The 21,496-nt window shown below is 41.3% G+C and overlaps 2 protein-coding genes across 2 annotated transcripts in view; one reads left to right on the top strand and one right to left on the bottom strand.

Moving 5' to 3' along the window:
• Positions 1–13,425, bottom strand: part of TMTC3 (transmembrane O-mannosyltransferase targeting cadherins 3) — a 51,624-nt gene extending 38,199 nt beyond the window's left edge. The window contains exons 1-4 of the mRNA XM_044984613.1: positions 13,285–13,425; positions 6,105–6,219; positions 3,774–3,990; positions 1,361–1,579 (exon numbers count right to left, since the gene is read on the bottom strand). Of these exons, the coding sequence (XP_044840548.1) occupies positions 1,361–1,579; positions 3,774–3,962 (408 nt within the window). The 5' untranslated portion in view covers positions 3,963–3,990; positions 6,105–6,219; positions 13,285–13,425. The remainder of the gene's footprint in view (positions 1–1,360; positions 1,580–3,773; positions 3,991–6,104; positions 6,220–13,284) is intronic.
• Positions 13,426–13,751: 326 nt separating this feature from the next.
• The window catches only part of CEP290 (centrosomal protein 290), a 101,255-nt gene continuing 93,510 nt past the window's right edge, over positions 13,752–21,496 (top strand). The window contains exons 1-4 of the mRNA XM_044980233.1: positions 13,752–13,815; positions 17,973–18,073; positions 19,321–19,443; positions 19,580–19,657. Coding sequence (XP_044836168.1) covers positions 19,342–19,443; positions 19,580–19,657 — 180 coding nt within the window. The 5' untranslated portion in view covers positions 13,752–13,815; positions 17,973–18,073; positions 19,321–19,341. The remainder of the gene's footprint in view (positions 13,816–17,972; positions 18,074–19,320; positions 19,444–19,579; positions 19,658–21,496) is intronic.

Here is a 21,496-nt window from a genome sequence, read left to right as displayed (position 1 = left end):
GGTCCCAACCCCCAGTTTGAGAGCCCCTGCCTTAAAAGGTGAAAAACAGGACTAGTTTCTCTTTTTGGTGTATATGAAAGATAACTCTTTTACAATTGAAAAAGTTGTGGAGGACGAAGATATATTCAGAAAATTTTCAAAAGTGGGCAACTTAAAGAGAATTCCTGAGACAAATACAATTCTTGGGATTAGGAGTGTCTGAGGAACAGGTTTGTGAACAACGTCATCCTGGATGGAAACCCAATCTATGCAAAGATGCACTTGGAAACATGTACAGAAAATACCATGTAGCTGCTTTACAAATCTCCGGGATAGAAACAGATCTGATGCTAGCTAACCAGAGCTGCTCCGTTCCAAAAAGAATTGAGTTGTGACATTACCAAGCTACAAGCCTGGTTGGCTGAAGCAGTAAAAATACAATAAAAAAGCCCTGTATACAAGGTATTCTTGGCAATAATTAAGTTTATTGTTTTGGTGTCAAACAAGACAGATGGTGAGTCTGAAACAGTCGGAGGTTTAGGAAGAATATCCTGTACAGGCAGGGTATACCCTAACTGTCTACTATGGAAATTCTTGCATCTTTCTCAAGTTCCCAGTATTGGTCACTGTCAAAGCCAGGACACTGGACTAGATGGACCAAAAGTTTGATCTAGTACGACAGCCACTATGTTCCTTAGGGCTCTAGTGTACGTTCCAGATAAAACATAGATATTTTCACATCAAACTTGTGGAAAAAGGCCTTATTGGGATGGCTGTACAGTAATGAAAAAGGTTGGCAGGATAACTGGTGTAACTGGAGTGGAACTCCATTACCACTTTCAGAAGGGACTTAAAGTGTAACCATAGCACTACCTAATCCTTGTAGAACTTAGTGTAAAATGAATTATTAGGAAGAGCCAGAAGTACATTCATTCTGTGAGCTAAGCTAACCGGCTCCAGGAAAAGCTTCCACAACTTTGTTTAAAAAAAACACAAAACAGGAACTGGATCATCCTTGACTTTTGTGATTGTCAATTATTTCTAATTGTTTTGAATTGTGTTGAATTATTAGTTTTGCAATGCAGCTACTTGTCCACTATGAATTGGATTGAGATCATAAAAGTAATTTAACGCAAGCCACAAAATCTGAATTGGGACAGATTTAAACTGTGGAACTTTGTTTGCACAATAGCAAAAGCCGTATTAAATCCTCACTGTTAAAATGCGTTTAACTTTATGATACTTTTTCTTACACCTCAGCAGTATAAATACTTTTAGAGGCTACAATATGCTAACACACACACACATCATATACACATATAAAATTAAATTGAGCCGAAAATGTTAATGAATGAAAAATGTCCTCCTCAGGTTTACCTACCGCTTCAGTGTGTATTGGGTGCACTGCAAACAGCAAGGATGCAATTACACTGCTCCTGTTGTCCAGAAAAAGCTTACAGACCTTAATGAAGACTATGCAAACCACCGCATGAAAAACCAGATTTAGGAGGTGATAAGAAACGGCATTTAACTCACTGAACAGGTAGTTTAAACGAAATGTGAGGACAGTAAGCGGTCGATACGACTTATGACTCCTCTCCTACAGGGAAATAAATAAACCATAATAATCATCAATTTACACTAATACAATTTAAACTATACACAAGTATTTTTTCCACTGCTGAAGTGCGTCTACCTAAGATGAATACACCAGTTGGTTAACAGCGCAGAGCAGCACTACACAGCAGTTAGGAGCAGAAAGTAGAGACTGACAATCATTTAAAATTCCAGGGAGAATTAAGGAGGATAGGACAAATGTAAAGAGTTAATTTTGATCATTTCCCCAGCTTCCAAATGGGTACTGTATATTTTTCAAGTATACTGTCTGATCCACTACTTACCATAGCTGCTGCTCTACTAGATAAAGCACTAATGAAAATGGTCAAAAAATAAAAATAAAATTCAACTCTTTTAAATACATGTATTAGTTTGATATATGAGCAAAGTTTGTATCTATCTAGGTTCTTATTTGGCCTTCATGAGCACACTTCTGAATTATACAATGTGTACTCAAAGCTGATTTAACCAGAAAAGTGATAATGAGTAGAATAATACACATTTTATTATCATCCAGGCTATTTATACCATTCCAGTCTGGCATGTCTTAAAAATACACACATTTTTAAATAAGAAGTATTTGAGATGAAACGATTAGCATAGTTTCTCAAAGATAATTATTCTGTTTAATTGATGAATAAATCTTACAATTTAGATATTCTGAATGTACAGTTTGGGGAGAACTCTTTCTAGATTACTGGGAGTTAGTAGTGTTGCCACATGTCATTATAAAGAGAATTTTCCTTAGATATGAAATGAGTGTGGATTGACTTAAGACTGAAGTCACAATAAGTAGGATATTAATATAACTCTTCCTTGAAATGGTACTTCGATTGCTATTAATATAGGCACCAGAAACTACAAATACATCTACAGTATTATATTCTAACACTGCCAGCTAGTAAGAAGTCCCAAATCCTATTTCATGGCTATATAGTCAGAAGAATGTTTCTTAAAATGATATAATATCACAGCCATAAAAATATATTTTAAAATATGTGGAAGTGTTTCCAAACTATTTTTATGGCATTTTATTTTATTCTTGTGATACTAAATCTTAGGAAGTTATCAAACTGAGAAAAATAAATTAATATTCATGAAGAAATACATGGATTGTACTGACATTTCTTAAATTGTTGAGTGATCTATAAAACAAATATAGGGAAACTAATTAATTAACTGACTAATTAACGTAGGTAAACATTTGATGTATCTGAAATTTTGTTTTATTTCAGGGTACAGTCAGTATGTACTGTAAAATAGTGAGACTATATTAGAGGTAATTAAACCAACAATGAGAGTAGATTTGTTTACTAGTAAAGCACATTCCTAATGGTTAAAGTGTTGTAATAGTTCTTTGAGTTTCTCTCAAACTGAAAAAAATTCAATACTTAACTGTTAGGTTTACATTACAATTAAACAGAGCTTGGCAGTTTTGTATATGTGAGACCATTTACTTTTTAGCAGATGATTTTAGCTGTGAATATATGCAAGCACATATTTTATTTAATCTCTGTATTTCTACTAATCAGAATGTCTAATATCAGACCTGAGGATATAACAGACTGTGTATAGAGGCTTATCTCAGTACTTATATGCTCCCCTCCCTCCATTTTAGTAATGAGTGCCTCCAAAAGATTAATGATTTTTTTATGTGAGGTTGGGAAATATTTGGAAGTGAGGCACAGACGGTGAAATCCTTGCCCCAATGAAGTCAAAAGGAGTTTTGCCAGGATTTCATCTAGGGAGATGAAGTGATTTGACCAAAGTAAAGTTTGGGAACTCATCTCCCCCAAGTACTAGGCAACTGCACGAACTACAAGCCCATCTTTTCTTCCCGTTTCTATAGAATAGTCTACTATTAGGGTTTTTTGTTATTGTTTTTAATTCTTGGGTAGTGTTCAGATACTACAAGTTCTAATATAAAAAATAAGACTGGATGGACAAAAGTATTGTATGTGATACCGGCCTAGTTTATCTTTTGTTGCAAGAGGCTGTTGATTAACCAAATGAGTTTATAAAACACATAACTCAGGAACACAGATTAGAAATTGGTATTATTTACCAACTATCGAACAAACTATTCTGCAAAAATGAAATGATAAAGGAGAACATAAGTGGAACTTTGAAGAACTTACAATATTTCTGAGACTAAATAGATCTTATGGCCAATTTACCTCAGACATAGGAGTCCCCCAGAAGTCATTCTGAAACAGATTTTTTAAAGGAGTAGAAGGATGCAAGTCTTTATTGTCCAGAATTGCTGAAACATCATCAAAAACAAAGCCACAGAAGAGACTGTTCCAGTAACAGGCTGCCACCACACCTACTATCAGTGCTATTTCCTTCAGGCTAACATCAGCCATCTTCTTCACAAGCTTTCATGGATTAAATCTGGAAAAATGGACAGTTTCATGAACACAAATTTTATTGATTTCAATTTTAGTTTATTTCAACTTCAGCTGTTGAACGTAGATTTAGAACAATCCATATTAAAAAGGCATAAACCACGGGTCAGCAACCTTTCAGAAGTGGTGTGCCAAGTCTTCATTTATTCACTTTAATTTAAGGTTTCGCATGCCAGAAACACATTTTAATGTTTTTAGAAGGTCTCTCTCTCTAAGTCTATATATTATATAACTAAAATATTGTTGTATTGTAAAATAAACAAGGTTTTCAAAATGTTTAAGAAGCTTAAATTTAAAATTAAATTAAAATGTTGATCTTATGCCACAAGCCCGCTCAGCCCCCTGCTGGTCTGGGGTTCTGTTCACCTAGGCCGGCAGCGGGCTGAGCGGGGCCTGCGGCCAGGACCCCGGATGGCAAGGGTCTGGCATCCAGAACCCCAGACTGGCAGCGGGGGCAGGGGGAGGGGGAGCAGAGGGGGGAGAAGAGTGGGCCGGGCCAGGCTGGGCTGGATTTTTAATGGCATGCTGCTGCCTGCCAAAGTGCCGGCAGGCAGCAGCGTGCCATTAAAAATTAGCTTACGTGCCGTGCCGTCTTTGGCACGCGTGCCATAGCTTGCTGACCCCTGGTATAAACAGTACAAAACTAAATTCATTCAAAGCTAAATTTATACACACGAGGTCACAGTAATAAATTTAAGCTTAAAACTGAGGTTTTCAAAACAAATTTTACAAAACCTAATATTAACAAAAATGGTGTGACTAAACTTTCTCCCCTTAATGAAGGCTTACATCCAAACAAACCTCTGTTCTGCTGTGTTTCATTTACTTATTTCAATTTACAAAAAACTCAAAAGTGGCCATCACATACCACAGCCTTGCTGCCAGAGACACTTGTAGTCAGAACACTGCCCTATGAATGGTATAGATTAAGGCTATCAATTAATCATAAATTCATGCATTCAATTAATGCAAAACTAATTAAATTAAAAAAGTCATGATTAATCACAGTATTAGTTGCACTGTTAAACAATAAGAGAATACCAATTTAAATTTATTATAAATGTTTTGGTTGTTTTTCTACATTTTCAAATATATTGATTTCAATTACAACACAGAATGCAAAGTGTACAGTGCTCACTTTATATTATTTTTTATTACAAATATTTGCACTGTAAAAAATAGTATTTTACAATTTATCTCAAACAAGTCCACTCAGTTCTACTTCTTGTACAGCCAACTCCTAAGACAATCAAGTTTGTTTACATTTCCAGGAGATAATGCTGCCTGCTTTTTATTTACGTCACCTGAAAGTGAGAACAGGTATTTTCATAGCACTGCTGTAGCCTGCTTTGCAAGGTATTTATGTGCCAGATATGCTACACATTCATATGCCACTTCAAGCTTCGACTTGTAGGCTCTAAAGTTTTACAATGTTTTGTTTTTGAGTGCAGTTATGTAAAAAAAACAATAATTTTACATTTGTAAGTTGCACTTTCATAAAGAGATTGCACTACAGTACTTGTATGAGGTGAATTGAAAAACTATTTCTTTTATCTTGTTTACAATGCAAATATCTGTAATAAAAATAAGATAATGAGCACTGTACACTTTGTACTGTGTTGTAATTGAAATCAATATATTTGAAAATGTAAAAAACATCCAAAATACACATAATAAATTTACATTGGTATTCTAGTATTGTTTAATTGCATGATTCAAACTGGGATTAATCATGAGTTTTTTTAATCTCACGATTAATTGCAATTTTTTAAAATTGTTTGACAGTTCTAGTATAAATAACAGAACTGTAAAACTCTAGTGCTCTCAAATCCTAATCACAAATAAGAGGGCACTCGCAGCATACCCTAATGGCATAGACTGTACTGTTAATGTTTTTGTAGAATTTTAAAACTGCATTTTTAATATAATTTTGTTTCTGCAAAACAGCTACTAAATAGAAAACTAATCATATAAACACAACCTTCTGGAATATACATGAAACATTTTATATAAAACGTAAGTGCTTCAGTTAAGTACCTTGGATGCTCAACTGCAAGTGAAAAAAGTAATGATTTGTAAATAATAAAAAGTTTAACTTACTATTGAAGTGGACACTTTGTTTATCTGCATTCTCAGTAGAAAGTTCATGAAGAGGTGAACTTAATTTTTTTTTCAAACTGTTGGCATTAGTCCTGATCACACTTACGGGAATTTTCTATAAAGATGAAAAATGATATTTAGGGAAAATACTAAAACTGAACCCCCTCTTTCAATTTCATCTTCCACAGTTGTCTGGTAAACTCATCAAGCACTAGAAACAGTCAATAAATTGCTATGCAATAATCTAAGAATACTGTGAAGTAATTATTTTATTAAAATTGATGAGACTTGGTCAGTGAGGTGAAGTTACTGCATACTGGGTTATAAGACTTTCCTGTATGAATATATTGTTCTAGATTAGCAGGGGGCTGTAGGGAAGAACAAAGAAGAGGGCAATTACAGGTCAAAGTGACACAGCTGTTCTGCAGAGGCTGGGACCTAACAGATCAAAGAGCAATAAACAGTTAAAAAAGTGACCTGCTCTTAGGGCTTGTCTACACTTGCACTTTACAGTGCTACAACTGTCTCACTCAGGGGTGTGAAAAAACACCCCCGAGAGTTGTACGTTTCAGCGTTGTAAAGTGCCAGTGTAGACCATGCTCCCAGCACTGGTAGCTATGCCCCTCGTGGAGGTGGGTTTTTTTTTTTTTATTAAGAACGCTGGGAGACCTTTCCCAGCGCTATGCCGTGACTACACAAGTCACGTTAAAGCACTGCCAGGGAAGACTTGCCCTTATGGAAGGGGAGTGTTTATCCAAGGACTAAGCAGATGAAGCTGGAGAAAAAAAAATGGTTTGTGAATTAGGGAACAGACAATGCCAGCCAGTCCCTAAGGGTCTTGGGGAGTCTATAGGAAGCTTAGACCTACCACGATACCAATGTGTGTGTGAACATGGTGTGACCCTACAAACACCTCACTGCCAGCTGGCAAAGGGTCCACTGTTCTCTAGCAGCAACTCCTTTCAGGCCTACACCTAACACATTGCTTTCATTTATGCAAAAAAAGGTCATGTGTGTTCTCAAATAAAATCTCATGGTATACTGGTCCTCATAATTGTTGCAAGATGTTCATTCAATTGATATTTAAGGAGCTGTTTATACATACTGAAAATATGTGTTAGAGCCTGTATCCCAGGCAGAGTTGACAAACAGGTTTTGGCCAGATATACAAGGGATGTATATTCACATGGAAAATAAGTGTTATCAGCCAACACAATGGAAGACCGCTTGCATATGATATCAACATGAGGATATGAAGGCAACGTGGAGCCAGCACAATAGGGAATAAACCACAGGCATCATCCTGACTCTGGGGACAAAACAATGAACTTTGGGGATACAAAAAGAATGTGAAAAGACATTTTGTTATCTTTCACCACAGAAACAAAAAGCATAATTTTTGCATTCACGAAAGGAGGATCCCAGCCATGCTGCTTGGAAACACTGGGAGTTTGGAAACGATGGGAGTTTGCTTTAGGTATGATAAATAACTTTAATGGGCTAAAATCCTTGTCTAAAGTTAAGTGTACACTCTAGGAAGCATGGTACTTTTTGTTTTATCTGTAATCATTTATGTTTCCATCATTATCCTTGTTCACTATCTCTTAAACCTTAGCCATTGAAAATAAACTTACGATTGTTTTCACTATAAATATATCTTAGTGCTGTGATGTTATATTGCAGCTGATTCTCCGTTGAACCAAACAAACTGGTATATTCACTATTCCTTTGAGAACAGCTTACCTGGTAATTTCTGAGAGTGTCCAGTGGTTAAGGGCTGGATGCTACAGGGGAACACTTCAAAGGGACTCAGGGGGTATATCTATTGTTCATCCGCAAGGTAAAGTAAGGGTTGGCAGAACCCTAAGGAGATTATTTGGGTGGCTAACAGACTGGTGGTGTCAAGGAGCTGAAACTTAGTTACATACAAGCATCTTTCTCTCTCTCAGTGGAAGCAAAGGAGAGGACGAAAGGAGGGAGGGGGCATAACAAGATGACTCTCAATCCTGAGCATTCCAAGCAAGCAACACAGATGGTTAGACAACTGGTAAACTAGACATGTGCATAGTCTGTTTTGTTTTAATATTTGTGTTCTCTTAAAAGCTTTTTTTCTAAATAAATAATACTTTGTTTTAAGGAGGTTGTTTGGTTACTGGTTACCAATGACCATTACTCCTCAACACTGGTGAAACAGCCACTGCTAGAGAGAGCTAACAAACAAATGGTATCGCTTAAAGAAAGAGCCCAATTATTTGCAATTTTAAAATGTTACACCAAGCTGTGACATTGTGTACCCCATGTAAAACCCAGTACCTCATATATACAACATTTATATGATGATATATTTTGTACAAAGTATGCCTTGTGAGGTATCATTTGAAAACTCATAATCTGCTGAAAATCATTGTTCTGTTAAAATGTAAGTGTGTGTAAATCCATGAGATTTTATTATATGTTGTTGCTGAGATGTGTTGTAATTCTGAGGAACACCCACAGACTAGCTCCTCAGAGACAACAAAGGACTGACTACAGGTTTTAGAAAACTATTAATTGTTGAAGCAACCATTTGCTAGTAGGGGAGAGTGTAAACAAACAAAAAAAGTCATCTCTATTCAGGTCAACAGGGCTGGTGCATATTCATTACCCGTTGTTTGAATGATGGACTAAATATGAGCGTATACCATCCAGTGGGCTCCTGAACAGTACAAGATGCACATTTCTGGGGGGCAAGGCTGGGACCAAGGGATATGAGGGTGTCGCCCTGTATCTATTCATAGATGGCTGGGCACAGCATTCATGTATTCAGCTGGGAGTGACATTGCATGCTCGTTTTTTGCTGTGTAAGAGAAGGAGGTACGTGTCAACATACCCTTAGTGGATGAGTAGGTTCTGCTATCTGAAGAACATGGATTATGTTTCTGGCTCTGTGAGAAGTTACCTTGTGAAACCTTTGTCAGGTCAAAGCCTACCTTTGTGAGACCAAGGCCATTTGACTTTTTTGGTGAATTAAGGAGAGCATGTGAAGATTTATAAACTGAAAACTGGCTACAACTTTAAATGGGCAAGACAGAAATTCCAATACACTGAATTATTCTGACTCACCTCAACATTAGAGACCTTCAAATCCATGCCACAATCTTCTACCCCTGGAGCTAACACACCTTCCAAATACATTGCAAAACTTTTTTGCAAGACATCATTAGAATGTTTGGAATCAAGATCCCTGGGTTCTATTCTTAGTTCGATAAAGGAACTGTAGGCTAGTGCAGGAGTTCTCAAACTTCATTGCACCGTGACCCCCTTCAGCCAAGAAACATTACTACAGGACCCCAGGAGGGGTGGGACCAGAGCCTGAGCCCGCCCAAGCCCCATCACCTATGGTAGGGGTAGGGGAGAAAAAGAGCCAAAGCCCCAATGCCCCAGGCTGGGAGGCCAAAGCAGAAGCTCTCGGGACTGGGCCCCGGGCCCCAGCAAGTCTAAGCCAGCCCAGGACGCACAATTTGAGAATTGCTGATCTAGTTGTTAGGGCAGTTGTTACTGACAGAATCAGTAAGCACTGACATTTGATACAGGCATTTCAAAAGCCAGGTTGGCTGAATGAGGAAGACTTGAGTCTTATACCTTAAGGACCTAGGGTCTATTCCCTGCACTATCCACAGAGAGCTGACACAATCTCAGTTATCTTACTGGTAAGATAGGTGGGGATATGATAGTTGTCTATCCTAAGCAGAGAATATGGGGTATTGACCAATAAGAATCGTGAGAGGCAAAGAAATATTGCCAGTTAAAGAGAAGACTTTAATTCATGGTCTTCTGGCTCTCATCCAGGGCACTTTCCCCTAAACTAGTGGGTATTTTGTGTGCAAGGGGTTTCAATTCCCTCCATGTACAGTGCTGGCATTTTATGCTAGAACAATAATGTTCTGGCATACTACTCTAGAAACAGAAATAAAGTTGAACAACATTTTTATTTATAAGATTTCACAAGTTATCCTTTGTAGTGAATACCAGATATCAATAGGGGAAAGCCAGTGATAAAATTTAATTTGGTTTCTGTGGTTGTTGCCCACAGATATTCCCCCCTCCATCCCAACAAAAATGGTTAAGAAAATTGAATTTAGAAAAACAGGCCATAAGGGGAATAAGGAGTAGGACTTTAGAGTGTATCCAGGAACCCCTAGACCAAACAGCCTGAAATTTAAACCATAAACACTAGCGTGAATTTGCATGTCAGTTTTCAAGAGGATCTGACTACCTGTGTGGAGAAGTTAGAAAATTCATGTTTAGATAGAAATGCTATTGTAACTCAAAGTATGGTACAGCTATTCACAGTTAGCAATCCTGTGGGAAGCAAGCTCTCTGCAACATCATTCCTACTATGGAATCTTGCAGAAAAAAAAATTGGGCTTATATTGATCAGACAGACCTTTAATTAATTGAGAACCAATTTTATACAACTGGAAGTGGACTGAATATTACTCTTCTGCTGGTTTTGTAGCATTTACTACTTTTTTCACACATTTACTATTTTACACCTTTGGTTATTCTATATGCAAATGGTAGAAGGGAAATACATTTACATTGTATAAGTCTTGTATAGCGTGTCTTTTATATTATTCCCAGAATACTTTACTGCTCTAATAAACCTTTTCAAGTTCTGTGTAAAGATGGTAAAGTAATTCCAGCACAGAAGTGCATTAAGAACAGTTCATGGTCCAGCACCACACACACTTTTACATAGGTGAATACCAGTTTGAGTCACTCAGCGTTTTTCAAAACTGTGTGAGAACCTGACAAGAATAGGTCTCCATTAAAATTCCACAGACACTAGGACTGTTGGGTAACCTGTAGCAAGTTTTTGTGCTAGAGTTCTAACTCCTGAAAAACATTACATATAGTTTACATCTACTCAATATTTGAGGGTTCAGATATATTCCAATTTCAATGATTTCTTTCAGAAACTCTCAACTGAAAACATTAATAATAAACAGTTACTAACTTTAATTCTTTCCAAAAGAAGCAGATCTCTTCTAAGCCTTTGGTTTCAACAACAGCCTGTGGCTACAAGTTCCACCAGTTTAATTATATGTTGCATTTATTAGTTTTAAATTCGGTGTTTTTAATTTCACAGACTGCCCCACTTTTCATTGTATGATGAGACATGGAGAACGAAAGCTTCCAGTCCACTTTCTCTGTACCATTCATTATTTTGTATACTTTATCCTATTCCTTCTTGTTTAGCTCCTTACTGAGGTAATCACTCCTAGTCTTTTCAATCTCTCATAACAGTTTTTTCCATCCTTCTGATAGTTTCTTTACCTTTCTCCAAACCCTCCCTCAATCTACAATATTCTTTTTGAAACTGGGGGAACCAGTACTGCAATTTACTAGATGAGGCAACATCTAGATTTATGGGATATTTGCTGTAAGATTCTCCATTCTGTTCCTTATACAATAAAAGCTGTGTTATCCGGCCCCGTACCAACCAGAAAGCTCTATAAACCAGCATTTCTAATCTTCAAAGAATGTCTGGTTTACAGTTTGGTTGGCATGCAGAATTTTTAATTTCTGTTGCAGAATTTTTAATTTTTTGCCACAGTATTTCCACAAGAATGGATAGTTGACTCAGAACCCTGTAGGGCAGTGGTTCTCAAACTAGGGCTGATGCTTGTTCAGGGAAAACCCTTGGTGGGCCCGTTTGTTTACCTGCTGCGTCCGCAGGTTCAGTCGATCATGGCTCCCACTGGCCGCTGTTCGCCGCTCCAAGCCAATGGTGGCTGCAGGAAGGGCGGCCAGCATGTTCCTAGGCCTGTGCCGCTTCCTGCAGCCCCCATTGGCCTGGACTGGACAAACCTGCGGACGTGGCAGGTAAACAAACCGGCCCAGCCTGCCAGGAGCTTTCACTGAACAAACAGCGGCCCTAGTTTGAGAACCACTGCTCTAGGGCATATGAACAGTTTGATATTTCTTTTCAGTATGCATTATTTTGCATTTACCTACATACGTCATTTGCCATTATGATGCCAACTCACTTAACTTAGTTAAGTCGCTGTGACGTTTGTTACAGTCTTCTCTGGATTTCTGTATATTCCCCTCCTGCCCCCACCCAGCTATATCCCTCAGGTTTGTGAAAAATTGTGCACCCTTTGCGATGTCATTAAGAATTCTTCTACATTCTTAAGGTCAACCTAAGCAGACATTGGTACCACCTCCCTGAGAGGTGGATTAACTCCACTGATGGACAAATCCTTCCCATTGATATACGAAATGCCTACTCTACAGCACTACAGTGGCATAGCTGCAGTGCTGTAACTTTGCTGCCATACTGTAGACATGGCCTAAGCATTGCTTTTGTTTAAATTGTGATTGGTTACCTGCAACTTCATGCCTAGAAAAAAGTGAAAGTGACTTCTGAGGAAGCTATAATAGAATTTGAGCACTTCCTCGAGGATGAGAGGGGTTACAATCAGGATGAGGCATGTATGCACATAGGGAGAGTCAACTAACCTAAAATGTTCCAGGCATGGTTGAGCATCAAAATGCAACAGTACATAGAAAGAAGAATATGGAAAAACTAACAGCTACAGATCCACTCGCAAGGCAGGAACAATAATGAGAAAGCTCAGCTTTGAGGGCTATACACTATTGGGTTTTTTCTTGTTTTGAATATCCTAGTGTTTTCTATAGCTTATTTGTACTGAGGCAGGGGATCCCTGCTGGGCCAGGCACTGCACAACTCAAGAAACTGGTCCCTGCCCCAAGGAGCGCCCAGTCACAGCACGCCGGCTCCATGTGGGCAGTGGCACTGCAATGCGGCCTCTCCCGGGGTGCGGAGCTGTGGAGCGAGGCCGTTAGGGGGCCGTTAGCCGGGGCAGACCCCTGGTCTGCGGGCGGGAAGGGGCGTACGGCTGAGGCAGGCCGGGAAGGACCCGGACCCGGACGGTACAGGGACCTGCAGCCGGCTCTGAGGCAAGACTCGGAGCAGAGGCGGCTCTGAGGCTGGGCGCGCAGGAGCCGGGGGAGGGCAGCGGGGCGGGGTGAGCACGTCGCGGCACGGGGGGAGCAGCCCCTCCCCGGCGGGTGCCGCGGGCGGCATCACCCACCCCGCCGAATCCCCTCCCCCCCACGGGCCTGGGGGAGGTCCCAGCCCGGCCGCCCCGCCCGCGCAGCGCTCCCCTACCTGATGCCGTGGGGTAACGCGCGCTCCCTGCTGCCAATGCCCATCACTCGCTCCGCGGCCAGCGAGCCCGTGCTACGGAGAGCGGGGACGCGCCCTTCTGCGCTACGCAAGCGCAGAACCAGCGCCTGCCCGAAGGATGCCGGGAGTTATCCCGCCAGACTACAGGTCCCAGCCTGCCGGCTGGTTTGAGGTACCCTGAGGCACTGGGACCTGTAGTCTCGGGGAGGCCGCATGGCATGCTGGGAAATGTAGTCTTGGATTTAGGCTCGGCGGATTCCTCCTTGGACAGCCTGGTCTTACGTGCCACTGAGAGCGGTCCTCGCCCGTTGTGGCGCGTTGCATGCCGGGAGTGGTAGTCTCCGCCGGGTCCGCTGTGCACGCTGGGGCTTGTAGTCCCGCGGGAGTTTTGATTCGACCGGGGTTTGCGTGTATCCGGGTCGCTCCCGGCTCTGGCTGAGCGCGGCCGCGGAGCAATGTTTGATGGCGTCGCCTAGCAGCAGCCGTTGCCTGCAGTAGCTTCCACGGAGAGGGGTGAGGGCAGGCGGGCGCGGCGGCGGGGCGGGGGGGAAGTGAGCTGCCGGGCACGGCGGGAGGCCGCCGGTGGGCCTGGAGCGCAGCTGGGGCGGGGCGGGGGGTAGCGGCGTCCCCCGTCTTTTCTCCACGTCTCCCCTCCACGGGGCCCGGGCTCGGGGCGCGTTATCCAGGCACTTGCGAGGGAGCCGCGCCGCAGCCTCCTGCTGGCAGCGCCCTGCGCGGCTGAGGAGAGGAGAAAAAAAATTGGAGATATACCAATCTCCTAGAGCTGGAAGGGACCCTGAAAGGTCATTGAGTCCAGCCCCCTGCCTTCACTAGCAGGACCAAGTACTGATCTTTGCCCCAAATCCCTAAGTGGCCCCCTCAAGGATTGAACTCACAACCCTGGGTTTAGCAGGCCAATGCTCAAACCACCGAGCTATCCCTCCCCTGCAGGGCGTGGCCACGCACCGTGGGAGGGCCTCGTCTGCGTGGACCGGCTCTTGCTGGTGGAGGCTGTGTACGAGCAGAGACTGCCCTGCGCTGGCACACGCTGATGGGGAAGAACCGCAGCCATGGTCTGGTGGCGTGTGAGGGAACCATGGGGTGCGTGTCGAGCCTTTAAAAAACGTTCCTGGCAAATAGAAAGAATGCGAAGCCATTGGGTCTCTGATGGTGTGATGCTCCTTGGGTACCCAGGATCACTGCCGCTTGTCCTTAGCCTGAGGAAGCCTTGATTATGCGGGCTCCCTCGAGCCCTCTGAGCTACAGTGTCCAGCCCCTGATCTATGGGGCACTTGCATTATCACAGATTCGCTGCTTCCAAAGAAGCAGTACATCTTAACTTACTGGTTACCTTACATCACTCCTCTTAATGCTCATGTTATGTTTAGAGTGAAAACAAAAGTTGATTTATCTAAGTATAGAGATTCCAGGGATAGCAAGTTGAAGTATCGGAAACAAAGGGTTTCATATAAAATAAACTAACACGCATAACTTGCATTCTAGGGTTTAGTCTTAATTAACAAGATACTCTCATGCCTCATAAAATATTGTTCACTGGCACTTGCCAGGCAGGCAGGCTGTGATCACTTTTTCATGAGAGATGATGCACTGTCTGGTAGGTGTGAAGGTATGCTAGGTATGCCAAGTATACCTCTCCACTCTCAGCTATGCCCCCACAATCCACTGTCTTTACTTGTAAATGGGATCCCATCCTGCTGTTTATTTCTTTGTGAAATTTACAAAAGTAAATTTACAGAATCTTTCCACTGGTATCACAGTCACTATGCAAATAAACCACTGCCATTATAAAGTGGACAGTATACAACAATGGTTCTCAGCCTGTGGGCCGCTTGTGGCCCAATCAGCACACATCTGCGGCCCATGTGACATCCTCAGGGCCATACAGATATCATGCATATTTTGTGGATGCGGCCCACATAACACATAGAGAGCTGTATATGCAGCCCACAATGGTGCATAGGTTGAGAACCACTGGTATCCAATGACTGGACAGCGAGGTAAGCATCTGTTACCCCTGCCTGCAAAGAACCTCTCTGTGGCATGTCACCTTCTGGTGATCTGCCTACCTTAAGAACATAATTCACAGTATAGATGGATAATTTCTGAAATATTATCCTGACATACATTTGGCAATGATTAGGATGACTAGTGTGATACAGGCTCTTGGTAGAGAGCTCACATGCCACCCTTTGGTGAACTATTATGCATATATCTAACCCAGCGGAACCCTGTAAAACTCTCTGCACCCCCTGTGCTCTCTGCCAGTTGGCACCCAGAGGTTCCTAGGTCACAGATGGTGCCGTCGATGGAACTTGCTTATCCATTCTCTACACTTCACTTAAAGTATTGGATTATATTAACTATAATGTGTTATATTCAAGTCATATTGGATTGAACTACCTCTCAACCATGCTCCAATTTCAAACAGCTACAAGGTAATGCAGTTTACTACTCTGGTTGGCTGAGATGAAAAGAAGTCAGAGTTGTGTGTCATCAGCATATTGATGGCATCACAAGCCATATCTCCTCACACACCCTCTCAATGATCCTATACATACTGTACACTGAAGAAAAGGGGTAACTAAATGGAGCCCTGTATGAGATGACTCTTAGGGAAGAGGAGCCATTTGAGAACCCCGAGCCATCTAAAATCAGCCCCATCTACTGCCGCATAGGTCCACAGGCAAGTTGGTCAACAACACCTCATAATCATTAGTATCCAACGCAGCAGATCACCTGGATCAATCAGTCTTCAGCTGTCATTAAGACTGTCGATCACAACACGTCCGCCATTCTTCTCGCACTCTTGCCTTTCTTTTCCACGTTCGTCCGAAGCGCTTAACAATGTCATCTTCCCTCCTTCTTGGAGGCCGATGGAGTGGTCTTTTCTATTCTCGCGGGTACCACTCAGCAATGATTGCGGACCTATTGTCCGTGAGCCATGCTGTGTGGCCTGCCCATTGCATCTTATTATATCTGCTTTCCATGACAATGTCTTTCACACGGCTGCGTTCTCCGATCATTTCATTTGGGATGCGATCCAGAAGGGAAATCCCAACATAGCTCATTCCATTGTCCTTTCAGCTACCAATAGCCGCTACTCTTCTGTCTTCGTCAGTGCCCACATTTCACTGCTGTTGGAGAAAAACATAGTTCTCACTCTTTGGTTGGGTGCAGCAAAGTCAGACACTTTATTCTCAAGCAATTGCATAGAGGGAGAGAGTGCACTAGGACACAGTGTTTCCCCCTCCTAGGCAGGTCTCTCTACAGGTAAATAATTACAGCAAGCATGTATACCTTTTGTTACATACAATAATAAGCAACAGCTGCATTTTGTATATACATAGGTCATCTTGATATCTTATTTTTCTCACTTCTATTTAGACTACAGTCTACATTCCATATCTAACACAAGGTCGCAACAACTTCTCACACAGTTCTTTCCCATTCACCTCACACAATCCTCGCTTCTACAAATCTCACGTTATTAGAATAACAGCTAGCCTGACTCTTGCTCACAGAGATGACTATTTGAATTGAAGTCCCCTTCAAATCCCTGTCAGTTCTTAATCCGCTGGCGGGCCGCGAGACAGTTTGTTTACATTGACCGTCTGCAGGCATGGCTGCCTGCAGCTCCCAGTGGCCACAGTTCTCTGTTCCCGGCCAATGCAAGCTGTGGGAAGTGGTGCAGACCACAGGGACGTGGTGGCCACCACTTCCTGCAGCTCCCATTGGCTGGGAACGGTGAACCATGGCCACTGGGAACTGCGGGTGGGGTGCTTGCAGACAGTCAACATAAACAAACTGTCTCTCAGCCCGCCAGTGGATTACCCTGATGGGCCTCATGCGGGCCGCATGTTGCTCACCACTGCTCTAGAATGTTATGGAATATATTTCCCCACAATTCCTATATTTTTCTTTTCTATGGCATATTATGCATATGGGCTATTAAAGACTTTTTAATACTGGCCAATATATGAAATCAAGTAATGTAGAGCTTCTGAATTATATTGCAGTAATGAATATATCTCTTCTCCCTCTCTTTAGGTACTTTTGCTCAGTGTCTAAGGATTCCCCAATAAAACTAGATTTAGACTTGTAAAAATGATATAACGGAGGTAATAAATGTGAAGTACAGATAGCTGGCAGGTCACTGGAGGCTAGGGAAAGATGATTTGCTTCATAACTTAATTGCACAGCTGGAGGAGAAAATTTTTCATGTAGTCATCGCAGACAATTCTAGGAATGCTTTGAGGAAGGTAGTGGCAGCTGAGGTTGTGTGGCTTTGCAGTATAAAAAGGGAGTTTAAGCTGGTGAAACTCTAGACTGGGCTGAGGTAATGCAGAGCAAGTTTTGCCAATTCCCAGAAGTATGTGTGAGATTCCCACAGCCTCAGGTGTGGGGAGTATGAGGGCTAAAAAGACATCAGAAGTCCTCTCTTTTTGTAGACTGGGGCACATAGGAGAAGTTGGATGTCTGAGGGCAGGTCTACACTACGTGGCTAAGTCGACCTAAGTTATGCAACTCCAGCTATGTGAATAACGTAACTGGAGTTGACGTACCTTAGGTCGACTTATTGCGGTGTCTACACTGCGCTGGGTTAATGGAAGAAACTGTCCCGTCAACTTACCTTATGCTTCTCGTTTCAGTGGAGTACTGGAGTCAATGGGAGGGTGGTTGATTTAGCTGGTCTTCACTAGACCCAGTAAATTGTCCACTGGGGGATCGATCGCCACGTGTCAATCCCACGGTAAGTGGAAACCAGCCCTGAGAGGGTGATTGTCATGCGCAAAATATCTGTCCCAATTCTGTATGTCAGCTCGCAGCAATGGAGTAAATATACTGACTGTTCTGTTTTTTTGTTTCATTTTTTTTACTGCATTGTTGCTGTGCCCACAAGGGGGGCCGAGATACCGGCGAAAGAATGACACTCAGCCCGAGAATAATAAGCAAGGCTTTACTGAGGGAAGAACTTACACTCCAAGCTGCGTGGGGAGTCCCTGAGGCGCGCAGAGGGGCTGCAGGGGATTCTGGCTGTCCGGGACAGCTGGCCAGGCAGGACTCCACCAAAGGGAGTTCTCTGCAATGTTATATCCCTCACGCTTATCTCAGGGTTATACGAGGTCAACAGCTGGCTACATTCATTACATTCATAAATTGTACATATTATATAAACTGACTTGTTTACAGACAAAAACATGCTGAACTGTACTAAACCATATCTTAGCAAGGTCTGTCAGGCAAAGTTCACTGAATGGCCTGCATCTTCCGCCCACAGTCAATCACATAGTCGGTCCGCCACTTAGCTCCTCGCCAATCTTCCGCAACCTTACCCCTACAATTGCCATCCTTCTAACTTAGGGCAATATCTAGATTTAAAAAAAATGCTTCTTCTGTGTTTAAACTTCGCAGGGCCTAATTGCTCATTTTGGGCTATTGTCAGCACGTGGCAGGAACAGCCAAGGTGAACGTAGTAATCCACAAACTCAACCCTCTCCTTACCGATATAGTCCAGGCATTTCTCTTCATGTCCAATACAATGGCAAGCCACTGTGACACATAGATATAGACAGGAGAGAAGCTCCATGTAGATGGACTTACTGTTTCACATTCTTATTACCCTCAGAACAGACTGGCCAGCTTTCAGGTTAACTACTGGATTTTATAGATACAGGCACAGTAAGCGAAAAGATGAGGGTAGTAGCTAGCACAAGAGTTTTGCTGTCTTACAGAAATGAATGTTGGGTAATCAGATGTTCGCAGTGCAATTGTTGGGTGTTATATAAGAGATTTTCTGTTATCACAGGCAGATTTGCCTTCTGGAATATCTGATTCAAAGATCTCAGTGTGTTCACTGAGAAGCACAATGTACTGCATTTTGAGATTGGTGGATGGTTCTTAGCATCGGTCTCTGCCATTCACATGGTTGCTTCTGACAATCATAGCTACAAGTTCATAAATAGTAATAAATTCTGGTGTTTGATTATTTTGTTACAGAAAAACTATTTTAAATTCAAGATGCCACCCAATTTAGATTGGAAGAAGCTCATGAGAATTGATGCTGATGATTTGCCTCGTCAAGAAGAACTGGCAGATAGTTTGCTGGTGACTGTATCCAAGGTATTTTAAGTGAACTTTAACAGTTTTATTATTCATTCTTTAATTAACCTGAACTGGTATAATATGTGTGTAGTATTAAGTGTGTTTATTTAATTTTCTTGATGTTTAACTAAATGATATTCTCATCCATATTTAGGTTGAAGGAAATGACTTAAAAGATGAAAATCCTGAACATGTGGTACATCTTTTTAAAATTACACAGTCACTAATGAAGGTTTGTATTAATCTTATTTTTTAAAACAACATGAACTTTTTAAAATGCCTTAATGTATTTATTTTTAGATAAAAGTATTCGTTTCCATTTTCAAGTGGAAGCTCAGGGCTCAGTTCTTTTGTCTACACACATGTAACTCCCAGGTGTACTGGAAGACACACACACTTTGTTGCTTCACATAAGTGCTCCTGGGAGTTACATGTGTGTATGATGAATGGAAAAACAGATTGTGTAATTAAAAGACCCTGCTTTTCCAGATAGAGAAATACAAACACAAATCTCAAACAAATTTTAGATGCTGTAAATATTTTAAATAATTGTTTTTCTGTAACATTTCTGGTGCATAAAAATACATGATGGTGTGGTGCCCGTTTGATTGGGACTAGTCTGGAATAACCTTCAAAACTTGAGTGTCAGCACTACTCATTAGGAAGGTAGTGTGGGGTTGAAAGGGATAGTTTTAAATTGTTGGATGCCAAGTAATTTTATTTGAAAAATTACTAACAACATTTAGTTTAGAGAAACAAGGAATTGTAGGCGAGCTCTTATTAATTGTTCTCTTATTTCCAGTTTAGGGGTATGGCTCCCCCTCATGTAGTCACAGAGGTTCTTTTACATACCTTACAGGACACCATGATCAAGACCAAGCAAAATAATCACAATTTTTAACCATGGCTATTTTATTATTAAAGAAAGATTTTATTATTATTAAAGAAAAATTAAACCAAACTGCGTAAATGACTGAACACAAAAGATAAACTGGTTACTTCTGTTACAATCTGTTCTGCATGTCTCTCTTTGGAGAGCTGTTATCTCCCTTGAGCGTGAGCCATCTCAGGGGGTGGGGACGCTTTTCTCTTGGTAAGATAAGACCAAAGTATATTATTTCCCAAATTATTGTGAATTAAGCTTTAGCATCTTATTAGATACTTAAAACTGTTCATCTGAACAAAATAATTTGTTTAAAGGAAGTGAAGCCTATTAATAATTAATAATCTAAGTAGTTTATAGTTGGGTAAAGTAAGCAATCTTAGCTAAATCCTATGAAATTGAAGAAGATATTTAAATTAGTTACTCAGAAGAAAGCCATTTAAGGATCTGTCTTAAAACGGGCCATTTATGAAAATTAAGAATTTTAGATCTAGTTACATCCCATTATTTCTCTGTTTATCCTCTTGAGAAATACAGGGTCTAACCACTTGGTGATTAACTTGGTGTTAGCACTGGTTTACACTACAAACTTATGTCAGTATAGCTACATCGCTCAGGGGTGTGAAAAATTCATGCTCTTGAGCAATGCAGATATATGGACCGAACTCCTGGTGTAGAAAGTGCTATGTTGACGGAACAGCTTCCCCCGTTGATATAGCTACCGCCTCTCAGGGAGGTGGAGTATGTAAGACAACAGGAGAAGCTCTCCTGTCGATGTAGGTAACATCTTCACTAAGCTGTACGTATAGATAAGCCCCATGTTTTCTAAGTTACATCAGTATTTCAGCAAAATCATTACAAAAGTTTTAAATCTAATCACTTACCAGTGTATTTAGTGAATTTTCTCTCACCAGTCCATGTTGAAGTCTTTGGGAGAGTTTCCTGGAGTTGGTTTCTTCTTGCGTATTCTTTGTTTTTCTTATCTGTCTGTGGCAACTTACTTATGGAGAGCTGTGTCTGAACAGGGTGACAGAGGGTGTATGTGAGGGAGGCTCACTTCAGAGTTTCTATACCCTTCTCCTTCCTATTTTCATGAAATTATAGGAGAACATACCTCTTTCAGGTTTGTTTAGATTCAGAGTTGGCTGCTTACCTTTTCATTGACTTCATCCCCTCAGGATTGGCTTA

This window comes from Mauremys mutica, chromosome 1, assembly GCF_020497125.1.
Source record: "Mauremys mutica isolate MM-2020 ecotype Southern chromosome 1, ASM2049712v1, whole genome shotgun sequence".
In the NCBI taxonomy this organism is placed as follows: Eukaryota; Metazoa; Chordata; order Testudines; family Geoemydidae; genus Mauremys; species Mauremys mutica.
Note: the sequence above shows the minus strand (reverse complement) of the source record. Positions and strands in the feature narration are given on the sequence as shown.